At 51.1% G+C, this 27697-nt stretch overlaps 1 protein-coding gene across 1 annotated transcript in view; it reads left to right on the forward strand.

Moving 5' to 3' along the window:
• LOC144256032 (tyrosine-protein kinase JAK2-like) overlaps positions 1-27697 on the forward strand; it is a 75272-nt gene that overhangs the window by 45661 nt on the left and 1914 nt on the right. The window contains 7 exon segments of the mRNA XM_077801204.1: positions 6099-6247; positions 6950-7008; positions 8883-9056; positions 10339-10497; positions 23337-23434; positions 27153-27290; positions 27502-27626. Of these exon segments, the coding sequence (XP_077657330.1) occupies positions 6099-6247; positions 6950-7008; positions 8883-9056; positions 10339-10497; positions 23337-23434; positions 27153-27290; positions 27502-27626 (902 nt within the window).

Below are 27697 nucleotides of genomic sequence, written 5' to 3' on the forward strand. Positions count from 1 at the left end.
TATTGTTTTCATGGAATTGCTCTTTGCTTTTTTGTTTGTTGGTTGGTTTCACTTCTGGTGATCCAGTTAGGACCCCCTACTTGGCTGGCAATGGAGGACTTAAACTGCAAGGTCCCCCCCCTTTTTTTGAGCCCATATATCAGTTTCCAAACTATCCTCAGTTCTGCAGTGGTCTCACTCAGCCTCTTCATTATCTGGGATTGCAGTGCTGTGGCACCATGTCTGCTTCACCTTAGGTTGGCTACAGTGAGCTTAGACATTTATGGCCAACACCTGTTCCACAACCCAGGGCCCCCTCTCCACTCCAGAAAACTGAGCACCATGAAGCTCAAGACCTGCCTCTGAGCTCCTGTTGCCTGGAACAGTGACCATCTCATTTTTCAGGACAATGGGTGCCCTGAGGGGCTCTAGTTATACATAGAAGTTGGGGTCACAGAGTTGGGTAATGGTTCTGGATCCCAATGGGACAGAAGTTCTGTGCCCAGAGCTGGGCATGGGCTGCTCCTCCAACTGCCCTCCCCCACACAGGGCAGAACAACTGGCTCAGTGTCTGCATGGCCACAGGACAAAGCCATCCATAGCTGCTAATGGCCACATCTCTGACTGCACAGAGGACTGGACAGGTATCTCTGGCAACTCCACAGCTTACATGATGTAGAGCCTCTGCTCTCAGTGGACCATGTCAGCCACACATGCAGCATCAGAACATCGGTTGCTTTCCTTCTGGTCTCTAAAGATAATAATCACCATCTTTGACTTTCCCATGAGAATCCAATGTGTCAGAGGCCAGGACAAGGGTCAGGATGTGCAAAGAACAGTACTGTGGCCCATAGGAAGACAACCATGTGAAAGTCTGGATGGCTGTGAGTTCAGAGCAGAAGGGGACAGAGCAGAGAAGGCCCAAGCAGGAATGCAGGGGAGGAGCCCAGGACTAACAGACAAGAAATGGGAGGGGACAGATGGTGTGCTTTCAGAGCTGTCCCCAACCTGCTCTCGTGAGAGGTCACCAGACTGCCAGTAGTCCCTGGTAGAATCAGAATCCTGGGAGAGATTTGTTCCCTAAAGGTGATAGGAAGAAGTTCATGTGCCTTGAAGGAAGTGTGGCTGCTGGTGGCCAGAGTGACCTGTGTCCCTGCCCCCCCCACCCCCACCCAGGCAGGCAGGGAGTGCAGAGCTCAGGAGGAGGCAGCAAGAGCTGGGCAGCCAGGCCTTCACAGACCCCTCAGCGACTCAGGACACGACTCCCAGGACATGCCGGCCATTCATGGGCCCACTCTTATGGGCACATGTGCAGAGACACCCTGAGGATTTTACTAGTGTTGACCTGGTGAGAGTGAAATGGTCTTTCCTGCACATTTCAAACACAGTGGGATGTTGTTTCCTGGCTTGTTTAGATGTGACAACCGCACATGTTTTTTCACACTGTACAGGGCTGAGATTACATGAGGTGGTGGGTCACAGTTTCCAGGGAGATGTGAGAGCCATGAGTCAGGACTCTGCCATCAAGCCTGGGGTTCAAGGGCCACATGACCCTTTGCTGTCCACACTCTCTATAAGCAGCTGAGTGACTGTAGAGTCAGCGTACCTGGGGTCCAGGCCATTCAGCTCATCTTTTCCTTCACTGCACTTTTATTCACCACTTCCAGTTATTATTTCTGGGGCATGAGACAATAAATATTCTGAGATGTGCTAAATTAATCACAAGGGCAGGAGTAGGCAGGGAGGGAGGGAGCAGGACACATAGTAAAGTGACAGCTACAGGCCAAAGTCAACAATACATAGTTCCCCGCTGTCCCTCAACGGCCAGCCCCCACCTGCAACCATAGTTCCATGCTGTCCCTCAGCGGTCAGCCCCACCTCCACCCATAGTTACCCCCTGTCCCTCAGCGGTCAGCCCCACCTCCACCCATAGTTCCGCAGTGTCCCTCAGTGCTCAGCCCCACCTCCACCCTTAGTTCCCCGCTGTCCCTCAGTGGCCAGCCTCACCTCCACCCATAGTTCCCCGCTGTCCCTCAGCGGTCAGCCTCACCTCCACATATAGTTCCCCGCTGTCCCTCGGTGCTCAGTCCACTACTTCACCCATAGTTCCACACTGTCCCTCAGCTGCCAGCCCCCACCTACACCCATAGTTCCCCGCTGTCCCTCAGCGGTCTGCCTCACCTCCACCCATAGTTCCCCGCTGTCCCTCAGCGGTCAGCCCCACCTCCACCCATAGTTCCCCGTTGTCCCTCAGCGGTCAGCCCCACCTCCACCCATAGTTCCCCGCTGTCCCTCAGCGGTCAGCCTCACCTCCACACATAGTTCCAACCTGTCCCTCAGCGGTCAGACCAAGCTCCACCCATAGTTCCCTGCTGTCCCTCGGTGCTCAGCCCCACCTCCACCCTTAGTTCCCCACTGTCCTTCAGTGGCCAGGCTCACCTCCACCCATAGATCCCCACTGTCCCTCAGAGGTCAGCCTCACCTCCACATATAGTTCCCCGCTGTCCCTCGGTGCTCAGCCCCCTACTTCACCCATAGTTCCCCACTGTCCCGCAGCTGCCAGCCCCCACCTCCACACTTAGTTCCCCGCTGTCCCTCAGTGGCCAGCCCCCACCTCCACCCATAGTTCCCCACTGTCCTTCAGCGGTCAGCCCCACCTCCACCCATAGTTCCGCGTTGTCCCTCGGTGCTCAGCCCCACCTCCACCCTTAGTTCCCCGCTGTCCCTCAGTGGCCAGCCTCACCTCCACCCATAGTTCCCCGCTGTCCCTCAGCGGTCAGCCTCACCTCCACATATAGTTCCCCACTGTTTCTCAACGGTCAGCCCCACCTCCACACATAGTTCCCCGCTATCCCTCAGTGGTCAGTCCAACCTCCACCCATAGTTCCCCGCTGTCCCTCAGCGGTCCGCCCCACCTCCACCCATAGTTCCCCGCTGTCCCTCAGCGGTCAGCCCCACCTCCACCCATAGTTCCCCGTTGTCCCTCAGCGGTCAGCCCCACCTCCACCCATAGTTCCCCGCTGTCCCTCAGCAGTCATCCCCACCTCCACCTATAGTTCCCCTCTGTGCCTCAGCGATCAGCCCCACCTCCACCCATAGTTCCCCGTTGTCACTCAGCTGCCAGCCCCCACCTCCACACATAGTTCTCCGCTGTCCCTCAGCGTTCAGCCTCACCTCCACCCAAACTTCCCCGCTGTCCCTCAGCTGTCAGCCCCACCTCCACCTATAGTTCCCCGCTGTCCCTCGGTGCTCAGCCCCCACCTCCACCCATAGTTCCCTGCTGTCCTTCAGCGGCCAGCCCCCACCTCCACCCATAGTTCCCCCTGTCCCTCAGCGGCCAGCCCCCACTTCCTCCCATAGTTCCCCACTGTCCCTCAGCTGCCAGCCCCCACCTCCACCCATAGTTCCCCGCTGTCCCTCAGCGGTCAGCCCCCACCTGCACCCATAGTTCCCAGCTGTCCCTTAGTGTCCAGCCCCCACCTCCACCCAGAGTTCTTCGCTGTCCCTCAGTGGTCAGCCCCAACTTCCTCCCAGAGTTCCCCGCTGTTCCTTGGTGCTCATCCCCACCTCCTCCCAGAGTTCCCTGCTGTCCATCAGTGTTCAGCCTCCATCTCTACCCTGGCTCCACGCAGTGGCAGAGGGGCATCCTGTAGTCACACTGACTTCATTAGAACCCTGGACAGTGGAACTCTATCTACAGAGATTTTGCCCCAACTTTGCTGACTTTACAATCTACCCAGGTACTTGTCAGGGGGGGCAGTCAGTGACATTCAGGTGAGAGGTGGCATTTCCTTGGGGGGTGGAGTGCCAACATTTACTAGTCTCTGCCGGCACTTGGCTTGTTTCCTGCTCATGACCTTCCTGAATGTCTGCATCCAGATCTTGGTGGGGACATGTCTCCTTGCTAGTGGATAAGGCCCAGGAGCATGGTCTAGGGCCTTGTGGCACGTGTATTCCAAGCCTAGAAGACACGGCTGAGCTGTCCCTCCCACTCCCACCCACCCAGCTGCCCATACACCTGCTCCCATTTGGGCACTTGTTCCTCTATGGCCTCCAACATGTGCCTCAGAGGCCAAGGTGCGGAGGACCACCCCCACCTTCTTTCTGACACAGTGCTCCACCCCATCCCTCCTGCAGTTGCTCTCTGCCTCTTGACAGAGGGGTCATTTGTGTCCAGAGTCTGAGGCACTTCCCTCGCCTGTGGCTAGCGCTTTTGTTTCTTAATGGCATCCTTAGAAGAAAGGCCAACTCAGCCGCCTTCTCTCCTCTATGACTCGTATTTTTCATGACTTATTTAAGAAACTTTGCCTAATCCAAGACCACAGAGGTTGGTTTTCTCCTATTTTCCCCCTAATATTCGTAGTTATAAAGTTTAGACCTCTGACTCATTTGAATGATACCTGTGTGTAGTGTGAGGAAAGGGTCAAAGTTCTTTTTATCCACACAGATACCCAGATATTTTAGCAACATTTATTTAAAAAGCAATTCTTTTCTCTAAAAATAACCAAGGCACATTTTTCAAAATTCAGCTGAGCTCATAAGCTGATTCGTTTCTGGACTCTTAATTCTGTTCTGCTGACCTGTGTGTCCGTCCTTCTGTAATACTTGCTGTCTGGAACATGCAGTATTTAGAGAAGGCTTAAATCAGACAAACTCCTCAGGCTTTGGTCATTTAAGAAACTGACTATCCTTGGTGTCTTGAATTTCCATACACATTTTAGGATGAGCTCATGAATTTCCACAAAATTCTACATGTATTTTCAAGGATATTGATTAAGTTTATAGGTCAGCCTGGAGAAGAGTTCCATCTTCATGATAATGAGTCTTCCAGTTGGTGGATTCAGGATCTTTCTCCACGTATTTTGACACTGTGACATTTCTTTGTTTATTAGCATCCAGGGCACATGTGCTTTACATAGTTTGTTAAATTTATTTCTTAGTACCTTATTTTTTATATCATTGTAAATGGGTGTTTTGAATGGTTTTAAGATTAGCATTAAAAAGTAAAATGGATTTTGTGTGTTTCCATAATGTCCTGAAACCTTGTAAAATGCACGTAGTAATTATAGCTTATTTTGTAATTTCCTCAGTATTTCTGTGTAAACATTCATATCACCTATGAAAAAAATAAAATATTTCATTTTCAGGCCCAAATTACTTTAGATTTTTCTTGTCATATTTGTAGGATGACTTCCAGTGAAACTTTAGATAAAACAATGAAAGGAGACATTTTGCCTTGCTCCTGACTATAAGCAGAAACCTGCAGGTGTTTTTTCCACTAAATACAGACTTAGCTGTGTTCACAGACTCCTTGCATCAAGGTGAAGGGTCTCTTACTCCTGTGCATGAAGAGCGCCACCTCGAATCTGGGCTTCCTGTGGTCCGGTGTTTCTCTGCATCTCTTGAGAGGATCTGAATCTGATTACAGTAGTGAAGCTTCCCGTCAGTCTACCCTCGGGTGGTCACTGAACCTTGCCTTCCTGGATGCACCCACCTCCTGTGTGTCTGGCACCCTTTTTTTATGCGGTCTCCTTGGTTTGCACATACTTTGATAAGAATTTTCACATCCGTGTTTTTTGAGAATACCAGTCTTTACATTTCTTGGGATTTTTTTCCCTTTTGGTGGACTGAGAGAAAACTGAAATCCTAGATCTGGGAATGCTTTCCTTCTCTCGCTTCTTAGAGATCCTTCACTAGTGGAAGCATCTGGGCCTGGAGGTGCTTACACGGGCATGCGTGGGTCTAGTTTTAACTCTTATTTAAATGTCCATAGTAGACATAGGTGGCTGGGATTTCTCCGCCTCCTCCAGTCCATTTTATAATTCCTAGTTTTTGAAGAATTTTTCGACTTCATCTAAAGTATCAAAGTTGCAAACATGAATTTTTTCATATAATTTCTTTATTACCATTTTTAAAATGTCCACCAGGTCCGTATTGATGTCGAGCAAAGTCTAATGTGATTTCTTCTTTTAACCAGTCTGAAAATGGCTGATTTTTGCCAGTCCAAGTGACAGCAGTCCAAGTGTCACAGGGGGCTGGTAGTCCTACTGCGGCCACAGGATGGTTGACATCAGGAGCACTTCTACTCATCCCCTGCCCTCCCTCTTCATGGTCACCAGCGTCTTCATCTTCCTCTTCCTCTTCCTCACCCAACAGAGCAATGCTGAACTCACAGAGCAATGACAGCAAACTTCAGGCCACGTTTGCCTGTGAGGCCACAGTCCCAACCACTGACCTGGAGTGGTCAGCGGAACTGTCCGGTTCTACTGTAAGTCTAAACTGTGGCTCTGTGATTTAAATGGGTCTTGTCCCTTTCGTGTCTCCTATTCAGTTGCTGTTTCTTTCGTGTCGAATGTCTTACTGTGTCTTTCTAATTTTTGTGTTGACTATTTAGCTGGTTTTCTTTGTTGCTGTAGGTGATGTTTCACCTCCAGTTAATACTGACATTCACCCACAACCAAGTGAGAACTTCATGTCAGAGCGTCCTCATTTGTCCACTCCTTTGTGACTTATTGCCATATATATCATATCAATATACATCATAAACCTTAAAATGTACTTTATAAACTTTGTTTTAAGTGGTCATGTGTGTTTAATAAAGTCAAGAGAACCAAAGAAATACACAACATGTATTAAGCCACTACTGTATTTCAAAATAAGGCCAAATCAATAAAGTCTGATTTCTACTGTGTATTTACCAGTCCCTGTGTTCATCACTTCTTTTGTGGATCTGAGGGTTCATCTTGAAGCCTTCACTCTGAAGACCTCTCTGGATGTTTTTATACTGCGTGTCTGCTGCAAGAATTCCATCAGCATTTGCTTATCTAAGATCCTTTTCTGTCTTTGTGTGTAAGAGACAGATTTGTGGGCTATATGATTTTTCTTTCAGTACTTTGAATATTTTATCCCAGCCTCCATGCTTCCCACTCTTCTGGATGAAAACACCCATAAGTCACATTGTTCCTTTCAGAGCACGAATTGTCCTGACGGCTTTCAAGGTGTGCTCTCTGAGGTTTTCGTGGCAGGAGCGTAATGCATCCAGACGCATTTTTTCTTCTAGGGCACTTACTTAGAGTGTTATAGATTTGCAAATCGATGGAGAATTCCAGGCACTAGTGCTCTGATTGTTCTATGATTCCCCACTTGTAGGTGTGTTGGAAAGCCTCATCCTGTTCCCAAGACCTGAGAGTCTCTTCAGCTTTACTCTGTCTTTTCCTTGCTCCTAACATTGGATTTTTATGGATCTGTCCTTTTTAAGTGGACTCCTTCTTCCATGTCCATGTGCTGACAGACCTATTCAGCTGATTTTTATTCCACAATGTGCTTTTCAGCTCTGGAATTTGTGGCTTTTTAATATAGTTATGTAGTTTTATACAGTTTTCATGTCTTCATTGGTTTATTCTATCACTCACTAATCATGTATTTTTATTGAGTTATGGATCATCTTTGATTATTTGAACGTATGTGTGAGAGCTAATCTTCAGTTACTGACCACTAGCTCCAAGTCAAGGACTACAGGAAGGAACTAGTTTTGTGTGGCCCCTCCTCTCTGCGCCCAGGGTTAATCATTCTTGTTTGCAATGGGACACTGTAGATGACACATATGGCAACTTTGGATTTTGTGTTCTTCTGAGGGCTGTCTGCCCTGTCTTGCTAGAGCACTAATGTGCCTGCACCAGAGTGGAATGTGGTCATCCATGGCCTTCTGGGTTCCTGAGTACTCAGGTTGTCAGCCAGGGGTTAAGTCAGAGGCCATTCTGTGACTTCTGAAACCGCTCGCCCTCTACCCTCAGGCCAGCTGTCTCCAGTCCAGGGAGCCTGCAGGGCGCCCAGGCTCTCCAGGGTCTTGCACACCAACACGTGCCGCCTTCAGCAGAGGAGGTGTGGAGAGCTCTCACTTAGTCCCTCTCCAGCGGACAGTCCTATCCCAGTTTCTCTCCCCATGTCCTTCTGTCTTGCCACCCTAACCAAATGCACTACCAGTACTATTTAAATTTTCAATATTTTTTAAAAGAATAACAACTATTTTCTTTCAGGTGCCTTCAGATTATTCTTTCACAAACATCTTATATATAAATTGACTAATACTATGCAGTGAAAATGGGTTCCACAGGGCATCTAAGTACATTTAAGAATACTAATGACATTTTTCTCCATGGGGCACTAGTATGAGTTTCTGAAAGTGTTAGAAGAGCTTTAGACACACTGTGAGGGACGAGTAGCCAGCTTTTGGGATGGCCTTTTTATCCCTTTGTTTCCACCTTTTCTGACTTTCTCTCTGATAATGTGAAGAGATGGTCCACTCACCTCATGGGATGGTTAGTGCAGACTCCTCGGCCTGGTCACACTGACCTCTGTCCTCACATCTTCGGGTAAACTCAACAGGTTCCCGGGGATTTTCATCTGTGTTGGAATCTGCCAAAGGGGCCCTGTGTTCAAGGGATCATTCATTAGGAACTGTGTTCCTAGGCATCGGCTTTTCTTATTCCTCAACACATTTTATTTAAGGAAATGAAGAACTGTAGCTCCTAGGGCGTGGGTCGCACCCTTACCTAGGAAGCAGGCCCGGAGAAGCAGGCCCCATGGAGGACAGAGCTGGGAGGCAGGTGAGGGAGCCAGGGTGCAGCCGAGAGGGCCCTCACACAGGAGAGGGACGTGGCTTCGCAAAGTGGCAGACCGCGGAGCGGGGGTGAGCACCCTTGTCCCACCTATGTGGACAGCGGGGCCGGAGGCCAGGAGGAGCTCAGGGCTCCAGGCCAAGGCAGTGTGGACTGTGAGCAGCTCTCCTTCTCCTTCAGCAGCTTGATTCATGTTTCAGAGAGAAGCTCAGGAAAACCTGTGAATAGCAGTTGAACTAGGAAACACTGGTCTGATGACCTTTGGCTCAAGTCTTCTCTCTGTAGAGCTTCCTGGGAGCACGCCTTCTCTCAGCTCCATGGACTGACCACATGTGACATTCACCCAGATCTCCTGGGACGGAAGTCCATGATTGCCCCCCAGCGAGAGAGGGTGCTGGAGGGTGCTAGAGGCTCCGAGAGGATGGAAGGGCCCGTGCCTGGGTGGGGCCCGGGAGCCAGGTGGGAAGGCAGGCAGGGCCTCAGGGCCACCAGGTGAGTGTGTCTTCTCCAGTGGGTGGAGGCAGAGGGACCTGGGAGGCAGAGGCTGCGGGAGGTTAAGAGGAGGCAGTGGGTATCCCTGGGCTCTGCCTGACTGTGAGGCCATCCCTTCCTACCAGGCACACATGAGCAGTGTTTGCCACAGGACGGCTGCTGGAGGGTTAGGGTGCTGCTTCCTAAATATCACTTGTGCCAAGAAGGTTGCTGCGTCTGTGCCAATTTGGACTTCCTTTCAGATTAGAAATTTCTTGGAAGAAATCACATTTGGGAAGTGACTTGGTTATAAATGGAGTAAGAAACCAAACATCAGCTGTGGGTCATGAAATGGTACTCCTTTATCACTGCATGGAAAGAATCTAGCATTTCTAGAATTTCCAGAATTAGACCTGGCAAGTGTACTGAATTTGTGGATATAATTATAAATGTATGCCTGGATCAAACCGTTTCCAGGTTTAGCTCAGTTGTCCTGACACAGTACCTGGTTGTCTGTAGAATTAAGCCCTGAAGGTCTTGACCACACATTCCTAAAACCAAACACCCGGAACCTCAGAACTTGAAATACATCTTTATTCCCTTTTGTGCTCAAAAAGGGAGAAAGCTGAATTCTGTGCTCAGGCCTTGTGTAAATATTTGCTGAGCACTTATTCTATTTGTAAGTACTTACCAAGCACTTACAACATCTACAAAGACTCACTGAGTACTTACTACATCTATAAGTACTTACTGAGCACTTACTACATTCAAGTCCTGGCTAAACCACTGTGAGAAACAAAGGTGGCCCTGTGGTTCTACAACTGAGGAGGACCTGAATTCAGTCAGCTACCTGGAAATCTGATTGCTTCTTAGTCATACAGTGTCCTATAAATCACTGCTAGGAAGGACAGCACCAATCCTACCCAGGTAGCATCCACACAGATGATGTAGTTTTTAAAAATCTACCCGTGGTCTGCACAGGATTTGCCAGGACTGAGCCAGACTTGGCACAAGTGGGAGCGACAGCGTGTGGTGCGGGTCCCTCCTTCACCTCTAGATCTCCTTCCTTGTGGCCCTTCCCTTTCCTCCCTAAAGCCCAGGTCCGCTTCCCTCTGCAGACCCCACCCCAGGGCTCCTGCTACTTGGCCGATTTGGAAGGCAAAGCTCTTGCCAACCCCTTCACTGTGCTCCTGTGCCCTACACTCTTGCTAAGCAAGGCCTGAGCTGGGTCACTTAAGCATCTAAAATTTAAGCCCCCTTCTGGGGCCAGAAAGGTGTCCTTTGTTCAGCAGGATTTTGTCTTTGTCCTGCGCAGTGCACAGGACACAAGTGATCACAGCCCATGTCCTCGAGGCAACGCACAGGCCTGCTCCCAGGTGCCCGCCACCAGCAGGAGCTTTGACAATGGCTTGTCACCTCCACAAGGAGGGTAGCATTTAACCCACCTATTTTTTCCATTATGTGAAGTCATTTAAGGAGGCTTATTTCTTTTTAATAGCAAAATGAGACAACTGAATATTTATCCTTTTAAGCATCTTTTGAAAATCAAAATTACTCTTTAATCCCAATTGTGGTTATTAACCAATTAGTTCTTTCACATCTCACTTAAATAATTTATTGCAGAACACACTCAAGGACAATTCTCAGACCCAAGCACTGCTTCAAGTTCACATAATCACGGCAGCCTTGGAACAGCATGCATTCCCAGCCCGAGGGCTCCCGCAAGGCTGCATGGCTTCACGGGGGGGGGGGGGGGGGGGGGGGGGGGGGGGGGCAGCTGCCTACCTGCCCGGGAAGGGGACAAGAACCCAGCAGCAAGCCAGGCTGCACCGTGCCAAGTGTAAGTGCCACGTGGTAAGAGCACTCTCAAAACCACCCGTGGGCCTGAGCCGGAGTGTTTGCTCCTGCGCAGGTGTGTGGGCTGGGCTGGTAGCGCTGTGCAGAGGGTGCAGGTCGCAGGGTAAAGAGGCGGACAAGCAGAAGCCGAAGGCTCTGAAGGACAGTTTGGTACTGGCTCCCGACCAGGTTCTGTGGTGGGCAGGCAGCAGAGACCACCTCTGTGGTTGCCCTCCTTTTCTTGACACATGATCAGAGTAAGATATCCATAGATACTACGGCCACTATGAACCAAGACCATGGATCTCTTGGTATGTCGGAGAGAGGAATTTGCATATTCCTGAAACCCTTAGAATCACTGTTTTGTTTTGTTTTGTTTTTGTTGTTTTTAAGGGAGAGAGAGATTGAGGAGGAAAGGTTTTGGAGGAAGCTGATAAGACCCAGCCTTCCCTCACTGGCCTGTGGACCTGTGGCCAGGAAGGAAACAGGTCTGGCTGGAAGCAGGGCACCCACCCCTGGCAGGCTCCAAAGACAGAGGACAGCCTGGGCCACCCGTCCACCTCCTGCAGGCCGTTCCCCTTCCCTGGATGGGGCCCTCCAGGGGCCAGCGGCAGGCGCAGGGAAAGGAAGCCTGCTCTTGTGCCAGGCAACCCAGCGGGCTCACAGCTCCCAGGGAAGTGGGAGGAGGCACATGGGATCTAGAGTGCAGGATTGCCTGGCCCCACAGGGTCCTCTTTTCCAAAGTGTGTTGCTGCCCTTCCTCTGCAGTGGACCTGCACCATGGGCCTGAGAGGACCCAGGAGAAGTCCACGGTGGGCATTTCATGCTGAAAGACACTGTTGATAGATGACTTCACATGAAAACATTTCTCAACACAAAAATGCCAAAATTTATTGAGACCTTGAAGGTAGGGTGTAAAAAAAATGTTTTATGAATGTGTGAATTTTATATTGAAGACTCTCTGGGAGTCAGAATTAATATGGCAGAGCTGACTGACGAATGTGAGCAAGATTATCAAGCAGGTCAAGAATTCTGAACTCCAGTAAGCCATAAAAATCACATTAAAATCAAAATAAAGGTTTGGAAGAATCATTACATGATCAAGGTGTGTGGTTTTATATGAAGAGACATAGTTTGGAAGACTTCTTATTGAAGAAGGGCATCCTTGAGCTATAGAATGAAGTCACAGGTGTCCAGCACATGTACAGTGGACTTTCATGAGCAGAACATGCCTGCCTTTTCCGGAATTCTCTTCTAGCCCCTTGGGCCCACCGCTGCTGCCTGCTCCAGCGGCAGCCACTGCTCTGACCATGACACCACCTTGGTTTTTCCTCTTGGAATTCTCACAGTAGAGTCTTGTAGGAGGCAGTCGCTGGGCCTGGCTCTTCATCCTAAGATCTGTCACATTGCTGCAAGAAGTCACAGCTCAGTGGTCCTTGCTGCCTTAGAGCTTCACGTGTAATACTGGCTCAACCACGAGTCCCTGCATGGTCTGCAGCTCCCAGCTGCTGAGACATTGCTGTTCATTATTCAGTCCACCAATTCCCTGTTTTCCAGAGTGTTACCATTTACAAGATGATGGGCATCGCCATTCCACAACCCCCGGAGCTGACGGTGAATCTCTGTTGCATGTTATCTTTCCAGATGGGGAATTCAGTTTCCCTCTGAAATCTGATGTGCATGTTCCTGATGGTAAAGTCGGGTGCCTTTCACTGTGTTCATTGGCCATCTTGGCCTGTGTTTTTTCCCAATGATGTTGTTATTGTTTTTTTAATTTGGTCAGATGTGTTACATTTTCGGGTGTGAATCTTTTGTTGGATGGGCATGTGGCAAGTATTTTTTTCCCTTGCTCTGGGGCTTATCCTTTGGCTCTTTCAATAGTGTCTTTTGATAATCACAAGTACTTAACCTTATTGTGTCCAAATTCTTCAATTTTTCTCTCCTTTTTAAGAAATCCCTGCTTACTCCAATCATAAAGATGGTCTATTGTTTCTTCTAAAAACTTTGGCTTTATTTTTCACATTGAGATCTGCAGTGCACCTGCACTTACCTGTGAATTGATAGGGATAATCGGCTTTCCCTGTGGACGGCACATGGCCCCAGACCCTCGCCCTGTGCTGTGCACATGGGGAGCAGACCGGCCCCACACAGATCCTACCTGGGGACACACTGGTGCTGGTAGCCTTCAGGGATGTGGCTGTTTTCAGTGTCAGGTCTTGCACACTTGCGTTTGATTTGTTTTTGTATGTTTTATACGTGTAGTTATAAATTTTTCCCACTATGCATTTTTTATTATATGGGAATTTGATTGATTTGTACAGAGAGTAACCTTGCTAACTTGACTTTTAATTCTAGTAGCTTGCAGAAACTTCTGAACTTTCTAAACTCATAATCATGTCATCTGCAGAGTAATTTAGTTTTAAGACAATAAATACATCAGCAAGATTCTAGTCAAAGAGTGCTGAAAAGTGTGAGATGGAAAGAGTTCACTCTTATCCCTCTACCTGTGTTTCTTTTATAAACTCTTCTTCATTCAGGAAATACAGAGAGCACACAGACACACATGTGATAAAATCTGCAGGTGTGCCTGGAGTGGAAGAGGACACAGAGTAAAGCTGAAGAGGGGACTTGGGCATTTCTGTTGGCAACTTCTGTGAGCTGTTTGATTGGCAATGCAGTGAGATGCCGCAGGGGATATGTGCCTGAGACGGCTTGTGGTCCACTTTGCATCTGAATTCCTTCCCATCGTCATGAAAAATGTGTATTCAAGAGATTGATCTGCATGAGAATATTATGGCTCTCCTTTCTCAAAGAGGAAATAAAATCATAAAATTTATAGCCATTCTTTTTTTCTGATTTTTCCTGATAAGGTGATATGAAGAAAACCTAGGACTAAGGCCCGGGGCAGGTAGCACTTTTCTCAGATATTGACCTTAGGGTCTTGCATCTGGAGCCTGGAATTGCTTGGGGCCAGAGGCACGGTGAGCTGAAGATGCAAGTGGACCAGGGACCACCATGTCCAAGTGCACGTGGACTCAGCTTCTCTCGGGAGATGGAGTGTGCCGCTCGGCTGGCGGCTTCAGGTGGTCCTGGTAACAAACGTATCGAGATCTCCATGAGGCCCAGCACTTCAACACAGAGTGCTCGGTGCTGAGACTCCGAGCAGTGGAGCAGGGCCCAATCCTGGGCTGGCAGCTCGGAAGACAACTTGGAGGGCCGCTTGCCCCACACTGTTCTCCTGGAGCCTGGTGGCTTTCTCCATGAAAAGTTGATAGAAAAGGAAAGGAGAGGAGGGTAAGGGATGCTGGGGGCACTACAGGAGGACGGCAAGGAAAGGGCAGACATTAAACTTGCTGTTAAGTAAGAAATAGGACCGGAGCAGCTCAATGAAGAGCACTTTCGTGGCACACGCAGCCCGGGCCCACCCCAGCCCTGCAGGTGCACACATGCACACACGTGCACACAGAGAGATGGGCACACATGCACACATACACATGCTCAGGTGCACAGAGACATGCACACACATGCACACGCACAGCTGTACACAGACACACACATGCACACACGCATTCACAGGTGCACACAGAAAGATGCGTACACATGTGTATGTGCACACATACATGCACATGTACACGTACACGCACATGCACACAGAGACACATTCACACACACATGCACATACACATGCACAGGTGCACATAGAAATGCACACACATGCACATGCACACACTTACACGCACATGTACACAGAGAGACATGCACACATGCACACACATGTGCATGCACACATGTACATGCATGTGCAGACAGAGACATTCACACACATATGCACATATACATGCACAGGTGCACATAGAGGTGCACACCCATGCACATGCACACATGTACACGCACATGCACACAGAGAGACATGCACACACGTGCACACAGGCATGTGTGTACATACATACAGGCATGCATACTCATGCACACATGTGCTCACACAAGCACACATATGTACACACGTGCACAAGGAGGCAAAAAAAGCCATAATTCCTTCAAAAGACTAAAGAGCATTCATCTCTCTCCTGGTTTGCCGAAGGGAACCATAATTTGGACAAACATGAACAGAAATCCTAGAAAGAAGTTGACTCTGCCCGGCACATAAGGCCCCTCAGGCTACCTCACCTGCCTGGTGAGTTCCTGTTATTGTTTTCTTCTGTTTCATCTTATTGGTTGTTTGTTTGTTTATTTGTTTTTTGGCATTTTCCAGAAGATGCCTCTGTAGGACTGTCAAAGAATTAATTATAGTGTAGAAAAATATAAAATGTCACTTCTATGTCCTTAAAAATAACTGGACATATAAGGAATAGGAGAAAAGTCTCGACTTCAAAATAGAAGTGGGAAAAAGACCCTTTATTGGATGAGAGCAGTGAGTGATGGCCATTCTCTCTGCAGCAGGCTTGTGGGGCTGCTCTCTGGGGTTCATCTCATCTGGTTAGACATCAAGAGGGACCAACAAGCGTGGCATTTGAGGGTTGCAAGAAAAAGCTTAGGGCATATCCTGGAGGGCAGTCTCAGAGCGGGGGTCCACTCAGGACAGGGAGCATGTTTAGTAGTCCTAGAGGGACGGCCAGGGTGCATAGCACAGCCTGGTGACTGGCACCTTGAGGAGGGACATGTGACACTGAGACCTCACAGAGTTGCGGTGGGCAGTCTTAGAGGGAAGAGCGTGGAGGTGCAGGGAGCAGAAATGTCAACCCAGGAATCCTATGGGCAGGGACAGCACCAGGGTCCTCCACGCCAGGACGCCTGGCCCCGGTGAGTCAGGGAGTGGGGAGGACGTCCCTCTCCACCCCAGAAATGCCCCAGCCACTGGGGCCACTTTCCTGCTTATCCAGGGTTTCTTCTGGTCAGCTGGTTTGTCCAAGCCATCCCTGAGAAAATTGCACGTATTTCCCCATCAGAGACCAAATCGCCCTGAAGGCCTCCATGATTAGAGCTTCTGTCACTTTGGGTACATCGTCTTAAAATTTGGTGAATCCTGTCTATTTTTACTCCCCAAATTGTGAACACACACCCAGGTACACACTCATGCCCACCCCACCCCTGTGCGCTGTGCTAGGTCCAGAGACCCTGGAAGACCTGTGGGGTTGAGGGTCTCGGTCACAGCCGAGTGTTTTATATGTTGCCTATAATTCAGGGCACGGCGACTGTGGGCCCAAGCACTGCCCACTCTACTGGTGACTGGTGCCCAAGTGAAGGACCCATAATGCACTCCACCAGGTGTGACCACACATGAATTCTGGGTTGACATTCGAATTTATTCTTCCCTGGTGTGGTCAAAATGCTTGTTTTTACTTCATAAGTAAGTAAAAAAACAACAACGACAAAAACATTGCATTTCAAAAGCCTTTGCATTTTGCCCTGTGACATACACCCTCACCCACTGTTGACTTCTCCATGCTAGGCTTTGGATCCTGTCCCCACAGCATGCCATCCGGTGGTGCCAGCCTTTGGTCCCTGGGGCCTGCCTCTGAAGGGACACAGACCCCAGCCCCTTCTCACTCTCTTGCTTCCCCACCAGGAGGGTGTGGCTCTCTGCCACCTGCTGCAGCCTTGGTGTGTCATGCCGCCCGGGCCTCGAGGCCAGTGGGCACCTGATCACAGACTGGACCCACCACAGTTTTCCTCATAGGCCGATGTGGCGGGTGCTTATTGTGGTTCCAGCACAGTGAAAGTGACCATGGGGCAGTGAAGAGTGCTGGACAGCCTGACCCACGCATCTGCTGAGCTGGGGCAGGTCCCCTCCCTGTGCAGAGATGCTCCTGGAGAAAGTGGCCTATGACACCCCCTGGACACGGGGTCCAGCCTTCCACAGGAGCTCAAACTGAGAAGGTGGTGCAGAGAGCCGATCACAGGGTTCAGTACATGCCAAGTCTGAGCAGGTGAAGATCAAGACTGGAGATCTTTCTTAAGAGAAGGGAGTTCAGAAAGAAAAGGCTGACCAGGAACAGCCTTCCCTGAGTGTAGCAGAGACCTGTCTGTGCTTGGGTGGTGAGGTTTCTTCGTATGCACCCAATTCCTGTCCGACAATGCAGTGCTGTGGCTCAGAACGATCAACCCTGCATGTGCAGAACCATCGCGTCACCACCTAGTGCACATCTTGTCTTCCTGTTGGGTGCAACCCTGCAGGATGTACATGCCCTACAACTTGGTGATCCCGATACGTGACTGGGCATTAGGCTCATGAGGGGCTACGACGTTGACTTTGACACTGGACCTTCCTACCATGACAATGATGAGTCACTGTTAAGTGGTTAATGTCAACAAATGTTCCCATCACTTCTGAATTCTTGCCAAGCCTAGAAGTTTCCTGGGGACTAATGTTAAACAACACCAATTTCCAAGAATTTCTACAAGTTTTAGAAGGACTCCTGGTACTTACTGAATTTGTGAAACCAAATGACTTCATTTGTGTACTTTTTCTTTGGGTTTCAGATGTAAGGAAATAACACAAAAGCAACAATTGGGACCGAGGTGGGTGTGACGGTCCTGGACAGGAGACAGGCACAGACAGGAGCCCAGAGGGACTGCTAATTTACTGATATTTCATCACTCAGCAAATGCCCTGAGCCAGCTCCACCATAAGGCACCAGAGAATAGAAATTCTGGGAACTGCAGGACCCACCTAGTGTCCTTCCCTCCCCAAACCATTTCAACCAAGAGCTGGCTCTGGGGGAGGAGTCTCTGGCTTTGTCACTAAGTGAAGTTAGGCAGGGACATCCCCTGTGCCTTCACAACCCCTAGAGAGGCATTCAGACCACAATTGACATTTCACCTCCCTCAGGGACAGCCCATGTGGCCTGGGGATGTTGCTCTGGGTGGCTGACTTTGAAGGACACACAGGGACATTGTTTCAGGAGGTGGATGGGTTCTGCACCCTGTCAGGAGGTGGCTGCATGTACACACAGGAAAATCCACCACCTGGATTCACAGGTTCATTTTCCACCACAGGTCAATGGTGTCTCAGGGAAGTGGTTGAATGGCTGCAGGCAGATGTCGCAGGTTTCCTGTGGTGTGTGCATCCAGAGACTGTCTGTGGCCCAGTCTGGGAGACTGGTCCCATAGTCACACTTAGCAGTGACCTCTTGGGGTTAATTACATTCATACACACGAGTTAATGGTTTAAGGCAATGTTCGTCTTCCCATGTATTATTTATATAGGAATTTTATTAACTTCATTTGTCCATTATTTTATCCATTATATGAAAGTCTACTGTGGCCCAGATAATGCAGCAATCGCTGTGGAGGCAAAAGTGGCTCAGACCTGGGCCCTGTCCTTGAAGCACTTTGCAGTCAGTAGGCAGATAAGGACAGGCATTGTGCAGTTGCCCTCTCTGTGGTCCAGCAGGCACCAGAGGAGGGGTCAGAGAGGGTCATTCTAAGGCACCTGCAGAGGAGGTGACACTTACGTGAGCGGTGGAGTAACAGAATTTTAATGACAGATGCAGAGGTCAGGCAAGTGGGTGAATAATGCGAGATGATAATGAGACAAGGTCATGTGTGTGCATGTCTCTGTGCGTGAACACAGAAGCACACACACGTGAATGTGCACATGAACACACATCCACGTCCTCGAGAGTGTGGCACGTTTACAAGCACACAAGTGAGTACACTGGCAGAGATGTCCCCACTGGGTCCTGAGGTCAGGTTCCTGGCTGGCCTGGTCAGCAGCAGGGCCTGGCTGTGCTGGGCTGGAGAGGAGAATGGGGCTGTGGGCTGAGTGGTGGGAATATCCTGAGTGGTGGGAATATCCTGAGTGGCAGGAGCTGGGCATGGTACACGGCAGCCCTGAGCCCTGGCCTTTGGGGCCAGGAGGGGTAATGGGGCCCAGGACCCTTGGTGCTGCACTCTGACCTGAGCCTCTCATAATTTCCCCAGAAGGCAGAGAGGAGAGGTCTACTTTTCCCCTAGGGTGTGTGGGGCTGCATCTGGCTCCCAGGATGCTATTCTGGGAGGCAGGTCTTCAGGCTGGATCAGAGATGTGGGTTTTCAGGTTTTGATGATAAAAGGTACTCCTTAGTAATCCAGTGCTTCTCGGGGTCAAGCTCCTGCACAGGTATGGTCTCTAGTTTTCAAAAGCGGCTTGTGAGATTGACTTAAAATTTTAATGATACAGTGGAAGAAATGTAGGCAAAGAGATCTTTCTTTGCCCAGAGTGACCGAGTGACAAGGGCTTGCCTAGGGACACAGCCCTTGTCACACTGTTATGTTTCTAAACTCAAATCACAGGCTTCTCAAGACCCTCTTGCGTGAGTCGGCCTGTTCCACTCCTGGTCCTTGCCGGGCACAGCACAGAAGGCCCAGTGACACAGGAGGTCAGTGACACAGGAGGCCAGTGAGGTGCACCCTGCCTGGTGGCCCTGGCCCTGTTGCTCTCTAGCCCTCCTGAGGCTCAGCCAGGAGGCAGGTTGTGCAGTCTCTGTGACAAGATTTCACACCCTGTCCAGCGGCTCTCAGAACGGCCCCTTGGACGGGAAGCTGCCCTGCCTTGCTAGGGGAAAGGGGCCGTTCACTCCCTTCCACCCCATGTTGTGGCACACTCTGGACTGTGGCCATTGTCCCTGGTCACACTCTGGACTGTGGCCCTCACCTCCCACTCACTGAGAACCGCTGAGAGCCTTCTCCTGAGTCTGCCCCTGGGGGTCATGTCCACAGCCCTTCCCTGGCCTGGAGGCTGAACCCAATCCCCCCATTCAGAGGGTCAAGGTTCCCTCCCCACCCTGCACATGAGGCCTCAGGGCACACACATAGTGGCCTTGACACAACCCAGGGAGAAGGAAGCATTGCCCACTTCACTGGTGCCCGGCGGTGGCGGGAGGGGGGACGTCTCACCTTCCTGGAGGAGCTGGAGGCAGGCCTCAGACTTGGCAGGTGCAGACCACCACTCTAGGTGGGTTCCTCTCAGAAAGAAAACCGTTTATTCCAGGTCAGCTTCAGCTTTAATCTGTGTCCATTAATTAACTTTAATGTGTGTATCCACTGTGGGAAAATGATCAGATCTCTCAAAAGATTGAAAATCCAATCAGAGACTAGACTATGGGTCTGGAATTGGGACCAAGGAACCTCATCTGCAGTGTACTAAATCCTGGAAAGACTAGTGAGGTCTCCCTGGAATCTGATGCCATCGCAGCCTCTGGTCTGGAAAGCCACCGGCCCGCTCTGCCCCTTTAGCAGCACACCGCTGGGAGCTCGGGGGCCACGCAGACCTCCTTGGTCCTCAGCATCTCGGTTTCAGCAGAAAGGTCAGGCAGCACACTGACCTCAGGGTGAAGGGCAGGGATCCCAGGGCAGGGCTCCCAGGGCAGGGCTGGGGCAGACTTCGGAGACCAGAGGGGACTCTAGCCTTGCAGGGCCCACCAGCCCCTTACCAGGCCTGGGGTCCCCTCTTGGCCTGCACCTGCGAGTTCAGCACCCTCCTCCTCCAGTTCTGGTGCACAGTCAGTGTGGACCAAGAAAGGACTAAAACTGAAGGGACCTGAAGAGACCCCCTGGGCCCAGCATCTCCCCGTACTGCTGCCAGAGAGAGCACGGCCTGAGGGTCCCAGAGGAGAGCCCTGGGACCAAACCTGGCCAGACCTGAACTACCTGGCATTGGTGAGGTCAGGTTGAAAGGCAAATGCACTAACCTAAACAAAAGAGTGTCCACCTTGAGAGGGCCCCACACCTGGTGACCAGGCACTTTCTGCCAGAACGGGGTCTTTTTATTCTTCTTTCCTCTCTTTCGTACTTTCTGCATTCTTTGGGAAACTGTATCTGGTTTTAATTCAAATTTCAAGGAAAATAGCAAAATTTTGCTTTAATTGTCTTTGTCCAACTTCCTGGGAGTCTGCGAGTGTGTGCTACCCTACTTTCATATCCCCTGCATCGCCTGTGTGGAGTCCTTCCGTGGGGACTTCCCAATTGTCAGAGCTGAGCAGCTACAGGCCCACTGCTCAGATGACCAGCAACTTACCAAAGTGTCTGCATGTAGCTGTGGGGACAAGAGCCCCCACCCCTGTCAGGGCCACCCTCCTCTCAGCCCAACACTCTTAACAAACAGCCATGTTCCATGAAATAAAATGTGAAGCTCTTGTATGACTTAAAGTGCTCATAGGGAGTTGAGTTTGCACTGGAAGCACTGGACCACAGCTACCCAGAGGGAGGGGGGCAAGGCCTCCTTCCTCTTCTCCTCTGAGCCCTGCTGAGACCCCTGGGCTCACCTGGTAGCCCAACCAGCAAGAAAGGGTCTCGGGGAGGAGCCTGCCTCTCGGGATCAGGGCCTGCGCTCACCCTTGCCCTCCTCCTGGCCACACTTGGCTTCTTTGGATGCTGCCCCCCACTGTCTGACCAGCCACCACCCAGGGCTGTAGCTGGGGAGATGCCGGTGTTGGTGCCCTGGGAAGCAGCCCACCAGTGACTAGGTGTTCAGGCAGTCCTGGTGCTGCCCACATCCAGGGCTCCTGCAGAGAAAAGTGGTAGGGCCATTAGAGAGGCCATGGCTTTGCCAGGCCCAGTGGAATCAAGGGCCGAGGCTGAGACAGGGCAGAGACCTGACCTAATAACCTGGCAATGCCCCGAGGGCCTCACGTCCCACTTCCTGTGGCCCGCACAGGCCAGGGGTGAGGTGGGACCTTGTACTTCTAACGAGGGAGACTCTGGGTAAATCGGCTGAGAGGCAGCGCTGTGTGTTCCTGGTCCTAACTGGCCTCCAGCTCAGTCTCTGCAGTGCCCCTGAGAGGAGCCCTGCTCATTGTGTTGTGCTCCGCTGAGAAGGGCCCCGCAGAGCCTCTGAGTTGTCCAGAAAGGAGGTTCTCAGTGCTGCATCGCTGGGGCCTGTGCCCCAGAGCCGCAGATTTCTATGCCATCTCCATCGCCTGAGGCCGGGCTACATCTTCCAGAAGAGCAAGGCATCCAGAGATCATCAGAGATCCACTGCTGGGTGGGCACGTGCTCGGGAAGCAGAAGGAGCGCTGAGCACTCAGAGGACCTCCAGAGAGGCCACCCCCAGCCCTGCTCCATCCCATGTTGCTGAGTGTGGGGGACATGAAAGGAGAAAGGGTTGGAGAGACACAGGAAGTAGGTGAGGATCTCCCCGGTTCCCCTCAACCTGCCTCTGGGAAGGGACTCTGCAGCATCCCTGGACCCCTCCCTGTGGCTCGGAGGTCAGACGTCACTCTGTGTCCCAGTGGGAAGCATGAGAAGCTCACTCCATCTCCTCGTGCCACGTCCAGAGGACGAGATCTCTGGGTCCCTGGGGCCTGATCTCCTGCCGGAGACCTACAGGCGCTGGCTCCCCACCTGCCCCGGCCCTCTTGGAGGGAGGTCTCCTTCATCGTCATCTGCTCTGACCTTACACAGAGGAAAAGGAAAGGGTCTCCCCGGGCCAGAGGCTAGCTGTGCATCTGCTGCAGGGCAGATCAGGCCCGGGAAGGCCTGGTGCTCTCCTGGAAGAGGCGTGAGGCCTCTGCTTTGCTGTTCCAGGAATCCACTGCAGGAAAGAGCCATCCTCTGCCAGCGCGAGCTCATTAAATGGCTTCTGCTGTATTAATCTTTTGTTTCTGCTTAATGGAGGTTATGGTACACGGGAGGAGGTAAGTGTGGAGGGCAAGGGCTCAGTGCAGAATTTCCATGGGAATGGCAGCTGGGTCTCCATTTGATGACTAGCTCCCTGGCACCCACCCCCGCACCCTCTTTATGAGACTAGGGTGGGCAGCACCCCACTCAGCAGCCCGCAGGTCGCAGCCCGGGAGGTCACCAGCTGTGGAGCCCAGCCCACCAGCCTGCCCAGGGCCTGCCCTCCACATCTCCAGGGGTTTCACCAAGTCAGCAGGAAAGCGCTGAGTCGAGAGATTTCCTGTGTGCAGAGAGCATGTCTGCTCAGCGACGTTTCCAAAGAGGGGAAAGAGGACTTCTGCCGGGTAGCAGCAGGCTCTGCAGGGCCCACCAGGCCAGGGCAGGACTCTGTGAGGAGCAGGAGCATCCCTGGGAGCTCCTGGGAGGCTGACCATGGCCTGGGAATCAGGACTTCCCGGGGTACTGCTGGGGTCCAACAACCCCCAGATGAAGGGGCTCCAGGCCGCTGGGTCCTGAGTGGCCTTCCCAGAGGAAGCCAGCAAGCAGGACCCAGAGCAGACCAGGAGGCCAGGGAAGGCCAGAGGCTGAGAGGAAAATCTGGTGGTTCTGGCCAGGGGGACACATCTTCCCCCCAGAATATTTCAGCTTCATAGCCTCTATAAATGTTCTCTTTTCACATTCTGGGGTGCTGGGGCTACTGCTTCAACATATGATCTAGGGGAGACACAACTCAGCCCAGCACTGTCAGGCTCCTTTGTGAGACCTGCTTCGCTGCCTGGTGGCACTCTGGGTCCCATCCCGGCTCTCCTCTCTGCCCACTCATGCCCTCTCCAGACCTCTCCACCACCTACTCAAGCATGTGGTCGGGGTTGTCGGGAGACTTCTCAAGCTCCATGCCTTCAACACCAAAGTGAACCCTGGTCCTGAAAGCTGTGCGTTGGCTCCTGAGTCTGTGTTCTGCCTCTCTGTGGATTTAGTTAAGAGTTCACCCACCCTCCGTCTACCCACCCCAGAAGTATTTACCAAGCTCTGGGTCTGGACTGCCTTTACACACAGAGCTCCCAGCAGAAGGGGAATGTCAGGTTTGAATTAAATAATCTCATGGACCAAGGGGAAATGTCACCAGCATCACCACCAAGAGACAGAGAACAGACCCACAGGGCACAAGTCTGGGGAGCCTGGCCAGGACACTTTCTAAGGGACCGGGGATAGTGTGGGAAGGACTGGGGAGCCACAGGAGCATGAGGGAGGGTGTCTGCTGAGGACGTGGCTGGCTTTGTCTGCTGAGGACTAGGGTTCTCCACTGTGGTGAGTACCCAAGAGCTGTCCTTCAGCTTGGAAGAGTAGTGACTGGGTCAGGGGGACAGAGACCAGCCTGGAACAAACCCAGGGGAGTGGGAAGAGCTCTCCCAGGAGGCACACCTTCGTGGGGTGGGGCGGAGGGGCAGCCAGGTGGAGCTGAGGTCAGGATGCTCCTGAACTGCACTCACCTGTCCTTAACAGGTGAAGAGAGGCCGTGTCTGGGAGCCGCCCACCCCTCCACCCAGCCACCTGTTGCTGCAGCCTGAGTCCCTCCTGGGCAGTGCCCTGGTTGCAGAGAGCTCTTTCCCGCCTCACTGTCCTTCATGGGACATCCTCAGCAATGGCTGGCCACTGCAGGGCTATCAGGGCCCAGCTCCCTTGCCTCCAGAGCAACCCAGGACATCTGCTGTCTGGAGCTTTGTTGGCCACTGACTGCACTCTTCACAGTGCTGACCCTGATACCACTGCTCCCAGGCCACCCTCCCCATGGCACTAGGCCAGGGGCTCCTCTGCAAGGGACACACTGGTCCTCTGTTCTCTTTGGTACACAGGGCCTTCCTTGCCTTGAGGAACAACAGGAAGGCTGGACTCAGTGCTCCCTGGACCCCCTGCCCCCTCCTCATAGCGACTTCCTGTGCAGCTCATAGGCAGCTTGCCGAGGGACCACAGCGCTGCAGATCTCTGAACCTACACACGGTGGCTAGAGGTGCCAACAGCGCTCGGCCTGCCTTCTGACCCTTGGGCCTGCTGCAGTCGAGTGCATCCTGCAGCCACAGCCCTCCTCCACTTCTGCCATTCCCTCTGCCTATGACAGGCAGTTTTGATGCATGAGGGCTGAAAAAAATGATTCTCTTGAATGTGCCAAAATGAAATGAAGAAAGATTATTAACCTGCATGAGAAAATTCAAGCTTCACAACTTGAGGTGGCTTCAAGGAAACAACCTAAGAGTGAAGGATAGGGCAATCAGTCAGCAATTAGGATTTGGAGCAAGCCTTCAATAATGAGAAGTATATCATCCACACCTCTCATCCTGGGAGAACTGAACAACCATCACATGCCCCAGACCACCTAGGTAAGAACGTGGCTCAGAAATGTTGGTTTTATTGGGAATTCAAAACTTATTGCTGCTGGGCATGGTGGCACACGCCTGTAATCCCAGCAACTCAGGAGGCTGAGGCAGGAGGATTACAAGTTCAAAGCAGCCTCAGCAACTTAATGAGATCCTGTCTAAAAAAAAAATTAAAAAGGGGTTGGGGATGTGACTCAGTGGTTAAACACTACACTCCTGGTTTCAATCCTTGGTAAACACACAAAATAGTTATTGTTATCCTGAGGGTAGATTGTCAGACCCACTCTTTGTAGGTACTTATTTCCTTGTTGACAGATTCTATGTGTGCTTGATTGTTGTAATTGTTTTTTGACGTCTGCCTATTTGATTACAAGGGGAATTGTACAGGGTCAGGACTGTTCATGCCTAATATCTACCTTGGCATAGGTAGGTGCTTAATAAACATTGGGCTGGGTGAATTGCTTGGATGAGTGTATACATGGATAGAAGGGTACATGAATGAGAGGGTATACCGATGGATTAGTGGATGAATGTAAGATGGATGGAAAAATGATGGAAAAAATGGTTGGTGGGATAGATGGATGGATGGATGGGTAAATGAAAACATAGCTGAGTGGATGGATAGAAATATACATGTATGTAGATGCCCTCTTAACTTTTGAAAAGTGACTAGTGAGACAAACTGTCAGCATGCACACACACGAATTATCCACACTCTGGGGATTAGGGGCACTAAGCTTCTATATACCGGATATGATCACTGCTATAATCTAACACCTAACTAAAGACAGTCTTACTTTGGATGGTCTCCTATCCAAAATCAACCCATTTGCCATAACTATTGATTATTTCTTTCTCATTCCTTCAGGGGACCAACATGATATATGTTTGATGAGTTTGACAACCTGGGCTCTGTTCTGATGACTTTGGCCATGGTTGGAAGATGGTCTTACATATTAGTCCCCCCATCACTGGATTCCTTTTCTGTTTAGACATGGTTACTCTCCTTCAGGTGCCAACTGTGAGCTCTGCCAAGCTGACCTCCTGCACACTCAGGCTGAGAAGCACATTACTTTATACTAGTATTTTGTCTGTCCTTACCAAGAACTGACTTTGTCAGACACCTTACTAGATGTTTCATCCCTAAGGAGTCCTTGTCTCCAAGTCACAATGGCCTGTGCATGTCAGTTGTGAAAACTGTGGCCTGGATAGATCAAACCTTCTTGAATAGATGTAGACAGATAAATGGAGAGTTGGAATCCTCATCAGTCTGATGCCAAGCCAGTTCACTAGGCTTAATTAATCTACCACCAGCCAAGGGAAATGGATGCTAATTCACTGGGCAGTTGCTTTGTTAAGTCTAAGCACTAGAAAGAAAAGAAAGACTCACTTTGTGAAACTAGTTTCGGGACACAGTGGTGTACGTGACCTGTGCAAGCTACACAAGAAACAGCTAGTGATTCTGCTCCAACACACAGAGGAGAGGTCACACTCCTATCCACCAGGGTGTGGGTCTACTGCAGGGTCTGACCAAGGGCTTGCTCCTGCCCCACTTCACGTTGCTCTTGGAACACACTTAGCTCTGCTGACAATGCCAGGTGCTAGCTCCCCAGGTCCCTCTTCAGTCAGACAGCCTCAGGGACAGGAGAGTGGCATGTCCACTTCATTTCTACCACCTGTGGACTCCCCAAGGCCATACCCTGGCTCCTGGGGAGACCAGGGGGAGAGAACACCCAGAACCTGTCATTTCAGTTCATCCACTGCCAGCAGTTTGGGGAAACTGAGTCATCTCCTATTACGTCAGTTCCACTTGAAAGAAGACGGAATACCAACCTGGAGAGGTCACTGCCACCGTGACATGCAATACCATATTAGAAATCACAGTGTAAGCCAGATGTGAGGGCGCCCCCTGGAAGCCCAGCAACTCAGGACGCTGAGGCACAGGGCTACAAGTTGAAGGCCAGCCTCAGCAACTTAGCAAGACCCTGCTTCAAAATAAAAAATTAAAAGGGTGGTGATGTGGCTCAGTGGTCCAGCACTCCTGGATTCAATTCTCAGTACCAAAAAACATACTGCGTTATGAGTTCTGGAGTAAAAAATTGTGCATTATTGTGAACTTGGCTTAGCAGTGTGTCACATCACAACTTCTCCTCTCCCTCACCAGGAGCACAACCTGTTAACTCCAGGGGTTACAGAGAGAAGAAGCAGAGATGTGCCACCTGTCCAGAGCTCCACAGATTTGCAGGCCCGGTGTCTACGTACACTCCCTTTAAACCAGGTGGTCCTGGCACCGGAGAGCAGCCTGCTGCCCAGCGTCAGGTTCGGTCCCTGCTCCATGGGCCTCCTCCTTTGAAACTGGTGCTGGGGGCTCTGCTGAAGTCCACAAACCAGATCCCACAGTCAGCTCTTTTCCTGCGTTTTCCCCAATCTAGGTCCCCCAAATTAGGCCAGGCACTGCCACCAGCCCCTCCTCAGCCCAGCGGACTTCTGCCTAAGAGCCAGCCTTTGCCCTGCTGGCCCGATTTACTCAGCTCGGAGCATCCTCAGGGTCCCTCCTACACAGCGCCTTCCTTCCCACAATCTAAATGGGTCATGCTTTCTGTTGGCTCCTGCTTCTCTCTCCTCAGAGACCTCTCTGCTCTGCGTCTGCCATCAAGCCCTGGTCCTTAAAAGTCAGCATGATCTGGACACATGGAACCATTGCACTTCGGTGGTCCCTAGAGGTGGGCAGAAGAAGAGCTACGGGCGGCAGGTATCTCCACAGGCTGCCTCCTGCAGACAGAGGGAGGTGAGGAGGTGCAGCTGCACTGGGTCTGACTATTC

Source organism: Urocitellus parryii, chromosome 7, assembly GCF_045843805.1.
Source record: "Urocitellus parryii isolate mUroPar1 chromosome 7, mUroPar1.hap1, whole genome shotgun sequence".
Classification (NCBI taxonomy): Eukaryota; Metazoa; Chordata; class Mammalia; order Rodentia; family Sciuridae; genus Urocitellus; species Urocitellus parryii.